General features: G+C 38.8%; 1 protein-coding gene and 1 long non-coding RNA gene across 4 annotated transcripts in view; one reads left to right on the top strand and one right to left on the bottom strand.

Annotated features, from left to right (window-relative positions):
• The window catches only part of ZNF330 (zinc finger protein 330), a 20,813-nt gene extending 6,999 nt beyond the window's left edge, over window positions 1-13,814 (bottom strand). Inside the window, exons 1-7 of one of the 3 annotated variants that reach the window (XM_049632207.1) lie at window positions 13,282-13,814; window positions 11,385-11,517; window positions 9,497-9,516; window positions 9,332-9,402; window positions 7,048-7,127; window positions 1,355-1,481; window positions 838-942 (exon numbers count right to left, since the gene is read on the bottom strand). In XM_049632207.1, coding sequence (XP_049488164.1) covers window positions 838-942; window positions 1,355-1,481; window positions 7,048-7,127; window positions 9,332-9,402; window positions 9,497-9,516; window positions 11,385-11,504 — 523 coding nt within the window. In that variant the 5' untranslated portion in view covers window positions 11,505-11,517; window positions 13,282-13,814. The remainder of the gene's footprint in view (window positions 1-837; window positions 943-1,354; window positions 1,482-7,047; window positions 7,128-9,331; window positions 9,403-9,496; window positions 9,517-11,384; window positions 11,518-13,281) is intronic. The other 2 variants (XM_049632209.1, XM_049632206.1) reach the window with 2 other exon arrangements.
• LOC125923721 (uncharacterized) overlaps window positions 1-19,732 on the top strand; it is a 24,182-nt gene extending 4,450 nt beyond the window's left edge. The window contains exon 2 of the long non-coding RNA XR_007458143.1: window positions 19,584-19,732. This is a non-coding gene — a long non-coding RNA (uncharacterized LOC125923721). The remainder of the gene's footprint in view (window positions 1-19,583) is intronic.
• Window positions 19,733-19,738: the final 6 nt, after the last annotated feature.

The following is a 19,738-nucleotide window of genomic DNA, read 5'->3' as shown; positions in this document are numbered from 1 at the left end:
TCACGTATCACTTACTTGAAGGCATTTGGAAATGTGTGTGGGGTTTTTGTGGGGTTGGGAGTGGAGGTTGTTACAATAACTTGGAAGTAAAAATGACATTTAATACTCTGTACTAGGAAAACTACAAGTCCTATAATGCCTGATCAACCCCACAAAACGAAGAATTCACCCAACCAAGATGCCAGTAGCACCCCTATTGAAAAAAAAAAAAAAACAGACTATGTGGTTCTGAATTTTTCTTAAAAACAGAAAATAGATAGTAAGTTGAATTACAGTCCACAAGAAGCTGCATGAAAAACTAGACTCTTTTTTCATTGAGTCTAACACTATATATTTTTTTAATGTGAGAGAAAGAGAGCGCAGGTGTGAGCTGGGGAGGGGCAGAGGGAGAGAGAATCTCAAGCAGGCTCCACACCCAGCATGGAGCCCAATGTGGGGCTTGATCCCATGACCCTGGAATTACGACCTGAGCCAAAATCAAGAGTAGGACAGATGCTCAACAAACTGAGCCACCCAGGCGCTCCAGAGTCTAACACTAATACTACTCAGAATCTTGGGTACAAAGGACATCTAATTTTTTTAAGTGTATTTTTTTTTCTTAAGTTTATTTATTTTGAGAGAGAGAGGGAGAGTGTGCACAAGCAGGGGAGAGGTGGAGAGAGAGAGAGAGATAGAGAGAGAATCCCAATCAGGCTCTACACTGTCAGCATGGAGCCCACGTAGGACCAAAACTCAGGAACGCAGAGATCACGACCTGAGCCAAAACCCAGAGTTGGGACGCTTAACCAACTGAGCCACCCAGGCGCCCCAAAGGATATCTAATTTATAAAAACTTACATTTGAATGTTTCCGCCTCTAAAACCTGGCAGCTGGCTTGATGTTCAAATTGATCATCTTCACAGAGAAAGTTATGACAAAAGGAACAACTAAATATTCTGCCTCCTATTGGATGAAAACATAAAACCCACAAATGTAAAAACGATAAACTTCAATTAAAAAATTCATACCCATAACACTGCTCAATAAGAAAGCAATTTGTTTCAGATTTATACCAAAATGACACAGCAGTTTTTGTTCTGGTAAAGGCTTTGATGAAAACTGCCAAAATCTCCTGGCTACTTGCAATGTTTACAGACACTTGCGATCCTGTAACTCCCCTCCCTACTGGCTTACATAAGCAGTCCTAACAGTGACTATTACTGCTAGTATAAATCCCTTTTCCAACTAAATTGGTAACCACAACAGTAGTCAAGATTGACAGTATCCTGAAAAAAAATCACAAAAAGAACATCCAGAATGTGTCAAAGTCAGCCCTTCTTACAGTGAAGTTCATTGCTCATATGTAATCACTCACCATGGTCCCAGACACCTCTTTCACATTCCACACACTCAGCATCAGTAAGAGGGCAGGCACAGGCATGTGTACTGAGACATTTCCTCCCATGGCAAACCCAAGCTTCACAGAAGTCACATATTGCACCCTGCAACCAAGGAACACACAAAAAATGAATCTTTGTCACTTGCCTGGCTGCAACCGTTGTTTAACCAATGGCAACCATCAAAATTGTACGCGTTTAGGAATTTAACAACCCTCAGTGATAGTGGGGGCTTCGCTAAAGAAAAAATTTTGTTTACACTAAGCCAAAATTAAAGAGTGTAAACAAAAAAAAATTTTGTTTACACTAAGCCAAAATTAAACTACTTCACCAACAACTATTTATAATATACAAAATTTGTCTATAAATCAAAAGAAAAAGCAAGGTGGAAACTATATACTTAAGCCTAATCCTAATCATTAAAGTAAGTCACGGAGCTACAAGTGTTGCCTTCAAACTGAATTCCAATTCAAATGATGTCTGGAGTCCACATTTTAAGCATTCTTATCTACAGCAATCACAGTAACGAAATTTTTTCAAGTAGAAATATTTTTGAATTAAGAAAACTCCTTCCTGAATCATTTATACAGTAATTTACATAGCTTTTCTGGAGTAGAGAAAAAATATTAAACTTCTGCCAGCATCTTTTTTTGTTAAGGCAACTCATGATTTAAATCATTACTACATTTCTTTGTGGAAAAAAAGAAAATAAAATATATAAAACTAAAAAACAGGGTAAGACTCTCCAATTCTACATCAAGATAGACCAACTATACCTTTCAATAACACAATGACATCTACAGAATATTAATTGCTAGAATGAATCTTAAGAAAATGGGATTAGATGTTCTTTCCTTTACAGATAATAAACAGTGGCCCAAGTCTTAACTCCAAATCCCAGAGCAAAATTATAGTGGAGCTGAGATTTAAACCACGGTGTTCTGAACCTCAATTCAGTGCTTAGCATTCAAGACTCTGTAACAGAAGCCATAAAGAGCAAATAGGAAGGATGTTTTTTGAGATGTAAATATGGATTACCACTGTGGATTGCAAATCCTCAAATACATTTCTTGGAACATTCAGTGTTCTAGCACCAAAAAGATGACATACAGAATAATCCAGGACAGTTTAAAAGCTTAAAAGAAATAATTTACAAAGGACAAGGAAGGGCTTAGAATAAACATAAAGTATGATGTAGTTACCACCCCTGAGCCTGAAATAAGGGAGCGGAAGGAGTTACCAGAATCTTAAGAAACAACCAGTATGGAGAGGATTATATAGCCATATAGAGAGAAACTGTGGCCAAATCATACCCAAACTAGGATAACCTGGTAGGGAGTGAGCGAGGGAGAATAAACACCCAGATTTTATTATCCTCCCATCTACAGGCCTCCTGCCAAGGTCTCCCATTGGGTGAACCCAAAGTGAAGTCATAAGGTAAGAAAGCCACTGATCCAATCCATACACACAGGTCAGGCTCCCAGGGCAAAGCAGGGTCAAGAAGAGAGAAGGTAGAGGGAATTTCAACAGACAATTAGAAGATTCCCAGAAAATCATTTTTCTAGAATGTAAAGCTAATGATACAGGAGTCTATTGAAATATTTTATACAAACAATCATTCACATTCACACAAGTTAGTGAATTTTTTTCAATTTTTCTTTTTTTAAGAGAGAGTGTGTGTGCAAGCAGGGAGAGGGGCAGAGGGGGGAGAGAGAATCCCAAGCAGGCTCCACACTCAGTGTGGAGTCCAATGCGGGGCTCAATCACATGACCCTGGGATCATGACGTGAGCTGAAATCAAAGAGTCATACACTCAATCGAGCCACCCAAGTGCCCCTACAATTTAGCGAATTTTTTTAAAAGCGTTTAATAAATTTGGGCATAAGCAAGCTACCAAGGAAGATTACATTGATTTATGAATAAAGATAACATTGAAAATCCTATATTTAAAATGAAGAGGAATTCACAAGATTCTTATGAATAAGTCTAGTTTCTTGCTTAAGATATGCACACATGGAATATATTAAGGTCTGCTTCATGATGGAAAATTAAGTTCTTGGGAAGTTACTATAAATAAAATATCTGGGGTGCCTGGGTGGCTCAGTCAGCTGAGTGTCCAACTTCGGCTCAGGTCATGATCTCACGGTTTGTGAGTTCGAGCCCTGCATTGGGCTCTGTGCTGACAGCTCCGAGCCCGGAGCCTGCTTCAGATTCTGTGTCTCCCTCTCTCTCTGCTCCTCTCCCGCTCATGATCTGTCTCTCTCTAATAAAGAAAACATTAAAAAAATAAATTAAATAAATAAATAAAACATCTGTTTGACATAGAAAGACTATTGCCTTCCTCATGGAATGAAATCTGCACCGGAGCATAAAATCACACAACAGAATACATAAAATTGGTTGAAAGGAAGAGAGAGTAAAATCCATCACACAGCACTACTATTTTAATTACACCATACCTCATTTTATTGCGTTTCATTTTTTTATATGCTTTACAAATAGTGTAATTTTTTTTTCAAATTGAAGGTATGTGGCTTCCCTGCACCATCAGTGCCATTTTCCCAACAGCACTTGCACACTTCGTGTCTCTGCACCACACTGTGGTAATTCTCATGATATTTCACTTTAGTATTTTATCTGTCATGGTGACCTGTGATCACTGATCTTTGTTATTACTATTGTAATTGTTTTGGAGTACCACACACTGTGCCCATATAAAACAGCAAACTTAATCAGTAAATGTTGTATGTATTCTGACTGTTCTACCGACCAGCTGTCTGTCTACCTTTCTCCCTCTCCTTGGGCCTCTCTATTCCCTGAGCCACAACAATATGGAAATTAAACCAGTTAATGACCCTACAGTGGCCTCTACGTGTTCAAGTGAAAGAGTTGCACATTTCTTACTTTTAACTCAAAAGCTAGAAATGATTAAGCTTCATGAGGAAGGCAGGCTGAATGCCAAGACAGGCCAAAAGTAAGCTGCTTGTGCCAGATACTCAGCCATGTTGTGAATACACACACACAAAAAAAAAGCTCTTGAAGGAAACTAAAAGTGCTACTCCAATAAACACATGAATGATAAAAAAGCAAAACAGCCTTATTCCTGATATGGATTAAGTCTGAGTGGTGCGGATAGAAGATCCCATCAGCCACAATATCCCCTTAAGCCAAAGCCTAATCCAGAGGAAGGCCCTAACTCTCTTCGGCTCTACGAAGGCTGAGAGGTGAAGAAAAGTTTCAAGTGAAGAGGCTGGTTCATGAGCTTTAAGGAAAGAAGCCATCTTCGTAACATCCAAATGCAAGCTGAAGCAGCAAGAGTTGATATAGAAGCTGCCACGAGTTATCCAGAAGATACAGCTAAGATAAATTAATGAAGGTGGCTACACCAGGCAACAGATTTTCAATGTTGACAAAATAGCCCCACATTGAAGATGCCATGTAGGACTTTTATAGCTAGAGAAGAGAAGTCAATTCCTGCCTTCAAAGTTTCAAAGGACAGGCTGACTCTCCTATTAGAGACTAATAATAAAGCTGGTGACTTCAGGTTAAAGCTAATGCTAATTTACCATTCTGAAAAGCCTACGGCCCTTAAGAATTATGCTAAATCTATTCCGCCCATACTCAATACATGGAAATAGAAAGCCTGGATGACAGCACATCTATTTACAACATAGTTTACTGAATACTTTAAACCCACTGTTGAGACCCACTGCTCAGAAAAAAACGATTCTTTTCAAAATATTACTACTCACTGACAGTGCACCTGGTACTCAAGAGCTCTGATGGAGACATATAATGAAATTAATGTTGTTTTCAAAAGGCCTGCTAACACAACATCTGTTCTGCAACCTAGGGATCAAGGAGTCATTTGATTTTCAAGTCTTTTTATTTAAGAAATATATTTCATAAGGTTATAGCTGCCATAGATAGTAATTCATCTAATAGATCTGGAAAAACTAAATTGAAAAGCTGAAAAGGATTCACAATCCTAGATGCCTTCAAGAATATTAGTGATTCATGGGAACAGATCAAAATATCAACGGTAATGGGAATTTGGAAGAAGTTGACTCCAATCATTACAGATAACTTACTGGGGCTCGAGACTTCAGTGGAGAAAGTAACTGTAGATGTAGAAATAGCAAGTGGAGCCTGAAGATGGGACTGAATTGCTGCAATCTCACAGTAAAACTTGAACTGATAAGAAGCTCCTTGTTACGAATAAAGAAAGTGGTTTCTGGGATGGAATCTACTCCTGATGAAGACACTGGGAAGATTGTTGAAATGACAGCCAACGACTGAGAATATGACATAAAATTGGTTTAAAAGCGGGGCCCCTGGGTGGCTCAGTCGGTTAAGCAGCTGACTTCAGCTCAGGTCATGATCTTGCGGTCCGTGAGTTCGAGCCCCACATCAGGCTCTGTGCTGACAGCTCAGAGCCTGGAGCTTGTTTCAGATTCTGTGTCTCCCTCTCTCTGACCCTCCCCCGTTCATGCTCTGTCTCCCTCTGTCTCAAAAATAAATAAATGTTAAAAAAATAAAATAAAAAAAAATTGGTTTAAAAGCAGTGACAGGGTTGGAGAGGGCTGACTGCAATTCTGAAAGAGGTTCTTCTGTAGGTAAAGTACTATCAAACAGTGTCACGTGCTATGGAGAAATCATTCGTGAAAGAAGAGTCAACTGATGCAGCACTTTATATTGCTGTCTTATTTTAATAAATTGTAACAGCCACCCCCACCATGAGCAACCACCAGCCTGATCAGCAGCCAACAACATCAAGGGAAGAACCTCCACCAGCAAAAGATTACAATTCCCTCCCTGAAAGATCAGGTGATGATTAACATTTTATAGCAATATTTTTAAATTAAGGTACATAAAATGTCTCTTTAGACTAATGCTATTATACATTTAATAGACTACAGTATAGTGTAAACGTAACCTTTATTTTTAAGTTTATTTATTTTTGAGAGAGAGAGCAATTGCACACTTGCGCAAGTGGCAGAGGGGCAGAGAGAGGAAAAGAGAGGATCCCCAAGCAGGCTCCACACTGTTGGTGCAGAGCCCAAAGCAGGGCTCAACTCACAAACCGTGAGATCATGATCTGAGCCAAAATCAGGCACTTAACCAACTTAGCCATCCAGTGGAACCAACTCACAATATCTCTAAGGTATGCCTGTATTTTAAACAATGAATTTCCTTAGAAAACTCTACATCTAATGAGGAAATTATGTATAAGCCTATGTTAAATATGTATTCTTTTTTGAAATGTAAAGCTATAAAAAATCTAATGTTATGTTCTTTTGAAACTAGGTTACCTTGTAACCAAAGCCTGAACCTTGCTTAAGAAGGATATTCAGTATAGTTAAGTGCTGAGTTCTATGAAGTCTGATTAAGACACTCTAGAAAGGTACCAAGGACAAATGAATTTTTAAGTCAACTTTAAATAAGTTTCCATTTCTTGTATGTTTTCCAAAAAGAAAAGAGGAAGCAATCAAAAACAAGTGGATATTAAAGGAAAATCATACAAAGAACATTCCATAGATAATCCAGAAAAACTCCAGATTGACTTAATCAAGGACAAAGCAGTGCTATTTAGAAAAAAATCACCATCGGTCACAAAGACTTCTTATCCTTGGAAACCCGCTAGTCTAAGAGATGAAGACAAAAAACTTACCACCATTGCAAGGCCAGTACTATAAACACCAGCATGCTTTATGACACAGTCTGAAGACTTCATCATGCACTTGGTTTTCCCTAGTAAAGAAACAAATGTGCATTATTAGCCTTGCAAAGTAGTACACATAAGTACTCACTGATTCCGCTTTCTATCTAGCCTAAATTCCTATGGAAATAATTTGAAAATGGATAGAAAGCAGCAGTTCACTGCTTATGTTACTAAAAAAAGAAGCTAGATATAACTGAGATCTAACCTGAATCAGATCTTTTAAGATTAGAAATTTATTAGGGGAGCCTGGGTGGGTCAGTCGGTTAAGCATCCGACTTCAGTTCAGGTCATGATCTCGCAGTTCATGGGTTCAAGCCCCACATCGGGCTCTGTACAGACAGTGAGGAGCCTGCTTGGGATTCTCTCTCCTCCTCCTCCTTCTCCTCTTCCTCCTCCACCTCCTCCTCCTCCTTCTCCTCTTCCTCCTCCACCTCCTCCTCCCTGCCCTTTCCCCATTCATGTTTTCTCTCTCAAAATAAATAAATAAACTTAAAAAAAATTTAGAAATTTATTAGTAAATCTATAAAAATGTATTGCATGATAAAATTATATGCTAATTACTGTTTGTACTAAAAATCAGAAACTGCAGGTTAGAGTTTGTAATCTAACAATCAGTAGTTTAAAATCTTATGAATTTTCAGATGAATTAATACAGATTTTATTTTATTTTTTTTTTAATTTTTTTTTTTTCAACGTTTTTTATTTATTTTTGGGACAGAGAGAGACAGAGCATGAACGGGGGAGGGGCAGAGAGAGAGGGAGACACAGAATCGGAAACAGGCTCCAGGCTCCAAGCCATCAGCCCAGAGCCTGACGCGGGGCTCGAACTCACGGACCGTGAGATCGTGACCTGGCTGAAGTCGGACGCTCAACCGACTGCGCCACCCAGGCGCCCCGAATTAATACAGATTTTAAAAAGATATGCTTTGAAATAAATTTTACAGTCTGTAATTCACAATAAAAACAGTCTGGTTTGAAGTTATTGCTTACTTCTTTCCACAGAATATCTCAAACCAAACCAAACCATGATTATGCAACTTACCTGGTTCATTAACTTTATATAAACCTAAAAAAATGGCCTCTTTGAAAATTAAAACTACACTAGAAATATTCAGGGATATAGCCCTAAACACTGCTAATTTTCTGCAATGTTATCATACATAAACACATTTAAATGAGCATATCGCAAACTGTGTTCTACTGTAAACTATTATCCCATAACCAAACGGGACATTTGTTGAAACAAAAGTTTGAGAAGTAAGTATGGCATGAATAAAATGAATCAGGTTTCTTTACTGGAGGTTTTCAGAACCTTAAACATAAAAGTATGTAATAGAAATCTTCCAGATGGAAACAAAGACATGAAACAAACAGCATTTCTCAAATGTATGCATTATTTTAAGAAACACCTATTAATATCTCAAGTACTCTGTGGAAGACTATTTTGGAAACACCAACCTTGTTGTTCTATGAACTACCATTTAGTTTTACTTTGAATAATCATTTACTCTGAATAAAGGTTTTCACTTACACCTGGCAACTGAGTACATGGCTTAGGAACTCTATTGCAATCACCTGGGAAAACATATGAGGAAACTCAAGAATCCTATGCTAAGTGCCAAAAAGAAAAAATTGGCACCAAGAAAATGTGGAATAAAATGATTCTCAATGGTCTAAGATACTGTGGGCAATTTCAGCAGGAATCAAAACTTAAAAAAAGTATACAAATAGATATCAACAAGACTAAGTTAGTATAACTAAAAATTAAGATCACCAAATGTTATTAATCTGAAATCTGATCTTATAATGTTATAACGTATCAGAGAGACAAAATCAAGATGTGATAGTGTTTGACAAGCTAAATAACAATTTGCTATTTCATTAGTAAGTTTTAACATTACTGTAAACAATGATAAACCCATAGAATCAAACTGATCAACTACAAAACAAATGTTTGATAAAAGAAAAGGCATATAGGGGTGCCTGGGTGGCTTAGTCAGTTAAGCGTCCAGTTAAGCTCAGTCAGTTAAGTTTCATCTTGGTCATGATCTCATGGGTTTGTAAGATTGAGCCTGGTGTTGGGCTCTGTGCTGACAGGGTGGAGCCTGCTTAGGATTCTCTCTCCCTCTCTCTGCCCCTTCCCTGCTTGCGCTCCCTCTCTCTCTCAAAATAAACAAACATTTACAAAAAAAAAAAAAAAAAGGCATTATGTCCTTAGGTATCATATACTTACCACACTGTGCACAAATTGGTAACTTCTGTACAGAATTGCAAAAATAGCAAAACGCTCTATTCTTCTGCCGCCTTGTCATGTAAAATAAAATTTTAAAATAGGGTCACTATCAGATAAAAGGTGAGAGATCTCTGTTATTACATATAAAAAGAAATAAATATTTACCTCTGACACTTGTCACATTCCTGTAAAATATAAAAACAGAACATTAAGTTTCTACGGACTGAAAACTACAAATTTACTTGCATTATAAAAAATACCTTATTTTTCATGTTAAAATTTAAGTTAACACTTCCCAAAGTCTCCAACTTCACCCATGTAAACAAGCATCTATACATACTTTAATAATAAAGATATGTTCTTGGGCATACCACACAAAGCAAGAAGTGGTATCTCCACAAGAGGTGAAATAAATAAAGCAGTGGTTTGTGCTTTGGTTGTGTTCTTTGTTGTTGTTATTGTTTTTTAGTCAGACAAGTATTACAGAATGGACATAAGAAATTCAGAACACAGTATGATGAAGCTCCCAGAAAATCTAGAATCCTAAACATGGTACTAAAAGCTCTCGACAATCTGGTCCCTAAACACTTTCAAACCTTGCTAGCCTATTCTCTTTAGATTCAAGTTGCTATGATCTGTCATTCATGAAATATGTCTTCTACTCTCTCTTTTCCATGCCTTACTATTCTAATACTTTTCCTTGAAAAGCCTATCCTTACAATCTTCACCTGTTCAAAGTTCTGGTGATGATCCCACCTCCTCTATGAACTGTACCCCATCAGCACACTCAAATTTATCACCTCTTAGCCCAGATGTACCCTAGTCTTAATTGTACACTTGCGACAAGGCAACACTTACCAAACTCTAGCCTTCACTATGTATATTTATGTATGTGAGTCATTTCTTGTTTTGTCTGTTCCATATCCGTCTTCTCTAAAAAATGACCCTGAAGGGAGTGTCTACCATCTGTCCTGTGTTATGTAATCCTGGTCCCTCCCACACGTGATGACAGCCATAAACGTTAGCCCTGGCTGGGCACCTGGCCAAGTCCAATCAGAGTTTTCTCCCTCTCTGAGGACATTATGTGATGTGAGATACACAGGCTACCAGTATGTATGAACCCAAACAAATGGGGTAAGACAACACGAGAAAATGGAACTAATAAGCAAAAAGAAACACAAGCAAAAGATGGAACCACAAGTTTGTTCCAGTTGTCCCTGAGTTCCAGCTACATCCATGCCCTTCCCAACTACATGTTAGTCAATAAACTCTAGTTCTCCCTAAAGTTACTTAATTTGGATTTGTCACTTACAAACAACAAGACAACTGATCTATAAACTTGTGGAAACAGGGGCTGCGTCACTCATCTATGTATACCCCATCTTTCTGCCTAAAATGTAGCTGGCAAAAAGTAAACGCACAAGAAACATTTGTGGAACTGAGTCATATTAAGCATTTCATATGTTTGGATGAAACAAAAGAAGACTGAGGAGTAGCAGGAATAGAAAAAGTAGAGAAGACTGGAAATAGAGAAATAAGGGACAACTAAGAGAAACATAGTCAAAGAAAGGAAAGGGGTTATAATCACATGATAATCTCGCTTTTTAACGCTTTGACCAAAGAACCCCAGAAACAATCAAGACTAACCCACTGAGCACAGGAAAATAAGGTAATAGCCAAAAGAGAGGTCTAGAAAAGTGAAAAGTTTAGAAAAAAGAAATCATAGGAGTTGAGAAGTGCTAAGAGAAATAATGAAAAGCTTCCAACTAATAGAACAAATTAAGTTAATGCATATAAGGTTAGAAAAGCTAGAAAATATCACAGTTCCTAGTATTTACTGTTTCCTATCTATCACCAACAGCAGCCAAGGAAATAACTAAATAAATAACTCACTCACTGCTACTCAGAGTCAATAAAAACAAGGGACAAAACACAAATTTGAAATTCAATAAAATGTATGCAGCACCAATGTATTCAGCAAAATTTTATTCAGGCATTTTTCAGAGATTATATAGTTTTTCAACCATCAACAGATATCAAAAAAAGCTGTTACCATTGACGCATTGCATGGGTGTTTAGCTAAATCTATGGTGCTTCTTGACGCCCTGAGCTGTTTTTCACGTTCCCGGCGGTTCTCTGCCTTCTTCCTTGCACCAGTCTTCTTTTTAGGCATTTTACTGCTCTTTCTACACAAGAGAACAGAGAAGATATAAATGCCTGGTTGTATTCGCTATCTTAAATAAAATAGTAGAATGAAGTGGTTTTTTTTACTCTCTTTAAAATTTAAACTCAACTCTGTCATTTTGACTGTTAAGGACATTTTAAGCCTTTATGAAATATTACATATACATTATCTCAAATAAAATAGATGACTTTTAAAATGAGGAACTTATTTGCATTTCCAAACAATTCTTAAAAATATGAAAATCAGACCAATTTATCCCAAAAGCTAAAAGTTTTCCTTTCCCAGTGAGGGACAAAAAGAAAGTTTCTCTGATGTTAAGTATTCTTTAAAAATTACTCAGTACCAAATTAAAAAGTTATTGGGCATATCATTAGCAAGAAATAATTAAAAAGTTTACCATTTACCCAGCTTATATTACTTTTTTGAACTATAAATTCAGACAACTTGATGCTAAGATCTGAAGTATAACGAGTCTTACTTCTCCTATATAATATCTGAACAAAACATCTGACAGTCAAGTCAAATGACAGCATTAACTGCAAAGCCAAACTTCTCTCTCTGAAAAGATATTAAAAGTATTATAGTTGCTTTGACTCTACAAGCTGCCCTCCAACTCTTATGTTAGAATGTCTATCGGGGTGCCTAGGTGGTTCAGTCAGTTAAGCATCGGACTTCGGCTCAGACCATGATCTTGTGGTTTGTGGGTTCGAGTCCTGTGACGGGCTCTGTGCTGACAGCTCAGGCCTGGAGCCTACTTTGGATTCTTGTTTCCGCGTCTCTGCCCCTCCCATGCTCATGCTCTGTCTCTTGATAATACATAAACGTGAAAAAAAAAAAAAAAAAAAACTTAAAATGAATGTCTCTCTAGAGTACATAATTTTAACAAAGTTCAAATTTATGTTTAAGAGTATTACATAGGAGTATGCACGTAAAGTCCTATATATATAAGGACTTTAAAACATGCTTTCATCTTTCATCACTTAGTTGAAAGAACTACCACATTAAAAAAAAAAAAAGATTTTTACTGCATAACATATTTTTATTTGGCTTTTCATCCAATCAGAAGACATGTTCTCTGAGGATTTGTCTTTCTTGACAATGTTTATATACCAGTCCTGCCTGGTATATATTAAGTAGTCAATAAATGAAGTGACACAGGCATGAATGGGTCTATGTACCTGCTTTGAAACATGAACCTCAAATTTAATATTCTTCAAAATATGTACTTTTTAAGTCTTCTCTAAGAGTGATTCTCAAAAATCAACTGTAAAAATTCCTAACAAATACAGATTTATATTTCTAGGCCCAACTAAAAATCTACAAATTCTAAACTTCCAAGGATAGGATTAAGTTTCATTGGTGACTGTGACAACCTCCCTGAAGGCATGAACATTCTTTTCAAAGAAACCAAAACACATCCATGATACATGGACAGAGTTCCAAGAAATCACACCTTTAAGAAATTCCTATTTCTTATTTAAAGGGCCAATTACAACTGGGCAAAATCATGCACCAACATGTACTAAGGTCACTCATGCTTTCCTACTTCGGGTTCCAACTCAAAATGTCCAACTTAAAATGTCCAATCAAAAGCCAAGTGGGGTGGGAAGCTGCGACTTAAAAATACAGACAAATCAGGCCAGGAGGTTTAATAGGTGGTCGGCTAAGTAACATCGAAGCCCAGGAGATCACCCTTTCAGGATTTATAACGACAAAAATCTACAGTGTGAAAAAAATGTGTACTGCTCCTGCCAAAGGAACTCACAAAACAATCACGGCGTGCTCGCCCGGTGAATTTTTTGTTGAGCCTCCATTTTTTTTCTCCAATTTGTTCTGGAAACTTAATGAATTTTTTTTCTCAGCCTTAGATGGTTTTAAGCCCTTCTCCGGTACCGTTTCGACTTCTGTAAAACGTGGCCCGTGTCACCAAATGAGGAAAAAGGCACGAGGTCAGCGCGCCTTTGGGGGAAAAGCCCGCAATCATCGGACCCAGCGGAGTGATAGGGGCGTCCAGAGGCCACCGCGGAGGTGCCACGCGGTTCGGGAACTGACAACCATCACCCGCCCGCGGGACACCCTCCCTCGCGCGCGCTCCAGGCCGACCTAGCTCACCCTCGCGGGGAGGCCGGGCTCACTCCGGGGGCAGAGGGGCAGGGAACAGCGTGAGACCGGCCCGCGGCTGCAGCAAATCCAAGTTGCGGGACAGGACTCCGGGAGAAGAACCTACTAAAACCGAAGAAGGGCGGAGAGAAGCAATGTCCAACACAGAAGCCGGACCGGATGTCCTCTTATGTCAGCAGCGCCCTTACGGCAGCACGTCGACAGGAAGGGCCCGCCCACTTCTGTTTGCTCCTCCCTGAGCCCGCCCACTCCTGCGGAGGATTTGACTGAGCCGGGAAGAGAATGCCTGAGTGAAGAAGAAAAATGGGTTGCAGGAGGAGAGGGAAGGGGAAGGCCCGTCAATTTTATTTTTTCAGAAAAGGAGAAATCTAAAGGAAGAGGGAAATGAATTCACAAACTTGACACTGCATCAGTTGACTCGGACAGAAAATTCTTGCCTAATTCTTTTGGAAACTTTCTGCTACCTGCATCTTTTATGCCTAACGTTCCACTGTGAGCTCCATTCTTTTGTGAACAAATTCTCCCACATTCTGGACCTGTAGTGTGTGTTCCGCCTTGCCCTTAATTGAAACCTAACATCCTCTCCCTTATAAAAGCTGCTTGCTTTAAATTTCTATGAAGTGAACGGTGCTCATTTTTGCACTTTCTGTATCTCTTGGTTAGGAAGTAGCATCAGTGCTGTTGTTCCCCAGTACGTCATTCAGATAATTATTCCTCCTTTCTATATAGCAATGCCACATTTTTCCTTCATTGCTGCTATTTTTTTACCCACACTTTATTGATGGAAAACCTTGGAAACTGACTTCCAACTTCTGCCATCACCCAGAATGACATTAACATCCAAACCCATTCTCTTGAGCTCTAGATTTTTTTCATCTCCAGGATCGATCATCTCGATGCCACTACAGGCATCTACTCTCATGACCACACTCCAGGTTGTGTGGTCAGTTGGATCAACTCCACCACTGAAATCCAAAATTCAGACAAACTATCCATCCTCCTACTTTACGAAGTCTCTCACTCAATTTTCCCTCCTAACGAAGACCACAAATCTCAGCTCTTCAATTTTCTCCCTATCGATTATCTCTCTGCTTTCTTCCATTCCTTTTGCCCCAGGTTATGAAATGCAGTTCATTACATCAATCACAATTTGCCTTATTTTCTTTCTCATCAAACCAACTGGAACATTCCCAATACTGTTAATTCAACAGCTTGCTTTTTCTTTTCTACAGTGGACTTAGTATTGTTAAGGGGGGGGGGGGGGGGGGGGGGGAGTACACAATCATGGTTTTATTCTGAATCCAAAGTTATTAACCTCCACAAGGCTCTCAAAATTGCCCTTCAATCCTTCTAGATATTCCTAATCAGATTTGTCATTCCCATGGTCCATATGGTGTTATTAAATCTTCTCCCCTTTCCTCAACCGTCCATCACTTTTTCCATCAATTTTAGCAGATACTATATTTCACAGAGAAAATGGAATAACATCAATAATGATTATACTTCATTTTATGCTCCTGACATTCTACTTTACATATGTAGTATTAACTCCTGAGTTTACACATGAGGAACCTTGAGCAGAAAGACTATGAAACTTGCCCCAAGATTACACAGATGGTTTGGCTGGTGGGGTTGTCTGTTGCAGCAATTCTTAAACATTTTGGTCTCAAGACCCCTTAAAAATTCTTAAAAACTGAAGATTCTAACAACCTTTGTTTATGTGGGCTATATCTATTGATATTTACCATACAAAAAAATTAAAAGATAACATTTATTAATTCATTAAAAATAATGTATTTAGGGGCACCTGGGTGGCTCAGTCAAGCGTCTGGCTCTTGATTTCAGCTCAAGGCATGATCTCATGGTCGGTCATGATCTCACAGTTGTGAGATAGAGCCTCACCTCAGGCTCTGTGCTGACTGTGGAGCCTGCTCGGGATTCCCTCTCTCCCCACCCCCCTTCCTCTTTCCCTCCCACATTTCTGTGCACAGTAGCACACATGCTCTGTCTCTTTCTCTCTCAAAATAAATAAATAAACATTTAAAGAATAATACATCTATTACATCTTAGTATAAATATTTATACAAAAACGTTATATTTTCCTTAATAGAAAACATACAAGAGTGTTGTATGTGTTACAGTTTTGCAAATGTCTTTAATGTAAAGCTTAACAGAAGGCAGGTGACTTCCTACATATGCCATCCACTGAGAAGCTTTTTATGTTCTTGTCTTCCTAACATACAGTTAGCCAGTAAAACAGTGAAGAGCCCTCTGGGTAATAACCCTCTGGGTGAATTATTACAGTATACACCATTATGATGTTTCAGGGTCTTCCTCCTGGGTGTCTGGCAGCCCTTTCAATGCCCATGGTTGCTAGATCCAAAAACTGGCTGAGACTTAAAAACTGGGCAAATAATTGTGACTCGTTATTGGAATATTGTTCTCAGTCTCCTGGTCATCTGCTCCCTTGGCTTATTTTGATTGTACACACTGAGCAAGATCCTTGTTTGCGGCCTGGGGATCCATTCTGCTCCTGGGGACACTATATACTTTCATCCATGTCCCTAATATTCTGAGTGTCAGAGCCCTCTTCCTTGCTGCCACTCTGCCCTTGCTGGTGATTACAATAATTATGCCAGATTACATTGTAAAGAATGACAAGTTATTGACCCAGTGGCTGGGAGGGGGTTAGGGACAGATCCTAAAGGGAGTACTAGTTGTGCTAGGAGGACAAGTCTCTACATTGTATTTAAGCAAGGTGTGTGTGATGGAGGCAGTACCCACTAGTCAGGAATGTTGGGCCATGTTCAGACACAGAGGGGTCAGGAGAATCTAGGCATTCAAGATTTTCAGGTATCACAACCCAGCTTTCTGCATCAGGGTTTCTTTCTTTACGATCCAGCATTCTGACCTTGGCATAACCGACCTAGCTGAGCTGCATGGCTGTTAATCTCCTTTGGAGCTCTGCCACACTTATGATTTAGTGCTGGGCCTGTTCCTCAGCTTTTTCTCCCCTCCCACTGCAGGAGATAAAAGCCTCTTTATCTGCTACCAAAGAAGCTTTGTGATTTGACTCTTAGATTTTTAATAGCCATTACCCATCTCAGTGTTTTGTTTTTTCCAAAGAATCGATTTTGCTTAGCAACAGCCAATTCCTCTGCCCTTAAGATTATTGTTTCCCTCATATTTCTTAAGTGCACCCACTAGTATATTATCTTTCTTTAGAATACATCCCAGTTAACTACTGATGAAAGCTTTACCTATTGTGCTGTTCCCTCATGCCAAGGTCTGTCTGTCCTACATTTATCACCAATGAGGAAGTCCTCACTGATAGTCAATGTGGCCAATGATTCAAGTTGAATGATTCAATTTTCTTGAATCGTTCCTAACATCAACTATCTTAAATTGGTTTCTCTGGAGGTCCTCTGCGTCAGAGATGAATATAGAGAGTTCATCGGGGAGTGCTTTGGGAACAACTCCTGAGGAAGGAATGGTAGCAGGATGTACAGAAGAAAGAGCTGGCCTACACTCTAGTTTTAATGGAGACCTCAACTTTGAATCTGGGGTGTCCCTTCAGATTTGAGGCAAGTGGGCTCAACCTTTATATACCTGTGATAGTCATTAGATGTGAGCTGACAAGGAAAACGAGTATAACACTGAGCTAGACTACTACTGAAGAGGGCTGACAGCTGAAACTTGTCAGCTTGCTGAACCTCCAGCAGCTCAGGGAATAAGTCCTTTGTTTATTTTTTTTTAACTTTATTTATTTTTGAGAGAGAAAAAGAGAGTGAGAGAGAGAGAGAGCGCGGAGAGGAGCAGAGAGAGAGAATCCCAAGCAGGCTCTGCACCAGCAGCACAGAGCCCAATGTGGGGCTTAAACTCACAAACCAAGAGATCATGACTTGAGCCAAAACCAAGAGTTGGATGCCCAACTGATTGAGCCACCCACACTCTTAAGTCCTTTGTTTCTGAAGAGAGATATAGGTAGTGTCTCCCAGTATTCACTACAAAAGTGATGACAAAGTAGAGAAATATTCAGACAAAGACAAAGAATCTTTTCCATTTACAGACCCTCATGGAAAGAATTCCAAAGAGTATACTGCAGAATGATAAAAAAGGAGTTCAGGAAGGAGGGAGATGCAAAAAGCAATAGTGGGTAATCAATTCATTTAACAGGATAAATCTTAAACGTTACCTGTATAAAACAACAGAACTGTACAAAACAACAGAACTGTAATAATTTTGGATATAAAAACCACAAGGAAATTGTCTCTAAATTCAACTGCAAATGCAGTTCAAATCAAATCCTGACAGGAACTTTTTAATAGAATATGATTAATTGATGCTGAAATTCATATGGATGGCTAAAGATCCATGAATAACCCAGACCATTTTAAACACCAGCAAAAGAAGGATACCCTTATTTATTATAAAGTTCTAGTAATTAAGGTGTGCCTGTGTGACTCAGTCAGTTAAGTGTTTGACTCTTATTTCAGCTCAGGTCATGATCTCATGGTTCGTGAGATCAAGCCCTGTGTCGGGCTCTGCACTTACAGCATAGAGGCTGCTTGGGATTCTCTACCTCCCTCTCTCTCTCTGTTTCTCTCCAGCTTACTCTGTCTCTCTTTCCCTCTCAAAATAAATAAACTTAAAAAAAAAAAGGAGAAATCTAATTGAAATACTATTTGGTAAAATTGCAAAACAAAAAACCAATTATATACATACATTATTTATGGATACATATATACCTAGTAAAAGTATCCAAACATCCACAGAAATGATATTAACTTCAGATTGTGATTATCTCTGGTGAAAGAAAAAGAACAGATAGATGTGAAGCATTAGCTATACTTTTAGTTGTCAGAACAATACTAATCAGAAAACATATGTAATGCCATAAGCAGAAAGAGTTAAGGGTCCCTGGAAAAAGAAAGATGAGACATAGCTTTCTTGACACAAGAAAAGTCACTTTAGGCCCCTGACCATCTTGTCAACTATGTCTGACCTGCACTACTTGCCCAAAGCACATTTCTTGCAGAACTTCCTGGTTTATGTTGAAATTACAGAAGAATTACAATTATTACTATTACTATTATTATTATTATTACCCAATAGGTAATAATTTTGAACAAACAACAACATTTAAGAGCCAACAGCCACTATCAGGCCAGGAGATAGCCTAATCATATCAGGGACCATAAATCAGTGGTAATGGCAATGGTGAGTCCCATTACCCGGCCTCGGTTCTTGAGTTTGGCTAAGAAAGAATTCAGAGCCAAATTCTTAAGCAAAAATTTAATAGCAGTTTAAGCGAAAGGACACTCTTAAGATGGAAGAGCTGGCAGGCCCAGAGGTGGCCACGACATCAGGGTTCAGGGTTGTCTTCTCTTTTTGTGTTTGAGTGGGTTATGGGTCATAGCAGGGCAGTGTCTGACTAAGGTTGCAACCAATCGTCTAAAGGACTTCTCCTGAGTTGTGAGGGGGAGTTTTTGGTCTTATATGTCCCCTCTCAGAAACTGTTATGGCAGCCATTCTTGGGGGTGAAGGGAGTAGGATTAAAACTGCAATGTAAATGTATTATAATAAAGCTATAGTTTACTGTAGGGCAGTAGTCATAGGGGAGAATGTGTGCATATCCCTTGGGGTCTGTCCAGACTGTTTGGAACTTGGCCTCACAACCCCCCTTTTTAAAAAATATATTATTTTTAAGTAATCTCTACACCCAACATGGGGCTCAAACCTACAACTCCAAGGTCAAGATCAAGAGTCACATGTTCCCACTGACTAAGCCAGTAAGGTGCCCTGTGCCTCACTGCTTTTATCAGCCAGAAAGCACCTGTTCCCTGCTCATATCCATTAACTGCCTATGACTCTATCAACAAAACTCCCAGTGCTGGTTCAAAAGTAAAGATTGACCTGATGCATATTCTTGTGTTATCTTTACAGGATCTAAACCCCTTTGAGCACTCAGATACCAGGCCAACGAAAGCTAGAGAATTGATGCTGATCCTTCATCACTTCAACCTGGATTCTGCCAACTTAAGATGACTTTTGGCCCAATGTCATGCTGTATTCCCCATTGTGCAAGCCCTTTATTTTGT

This window comes from Panthera uncia, chromosome B1, assembly GCF_023721935.1.
Source record: "Panthera uncia isolate 11264 chromosome B1, Puncia_PCG_1.0, whole genome shotgun sequence".
Taxonomy (NCBI): domain Eukaryota; kingdom Metazoa; phylum Chordata; class Mammalia; order Carnivora; family Felidae; genus Panthera; species Panthera uncia.
This window is presented reverse-complemented; position numbering and strand designations above follow the sequence as displayed.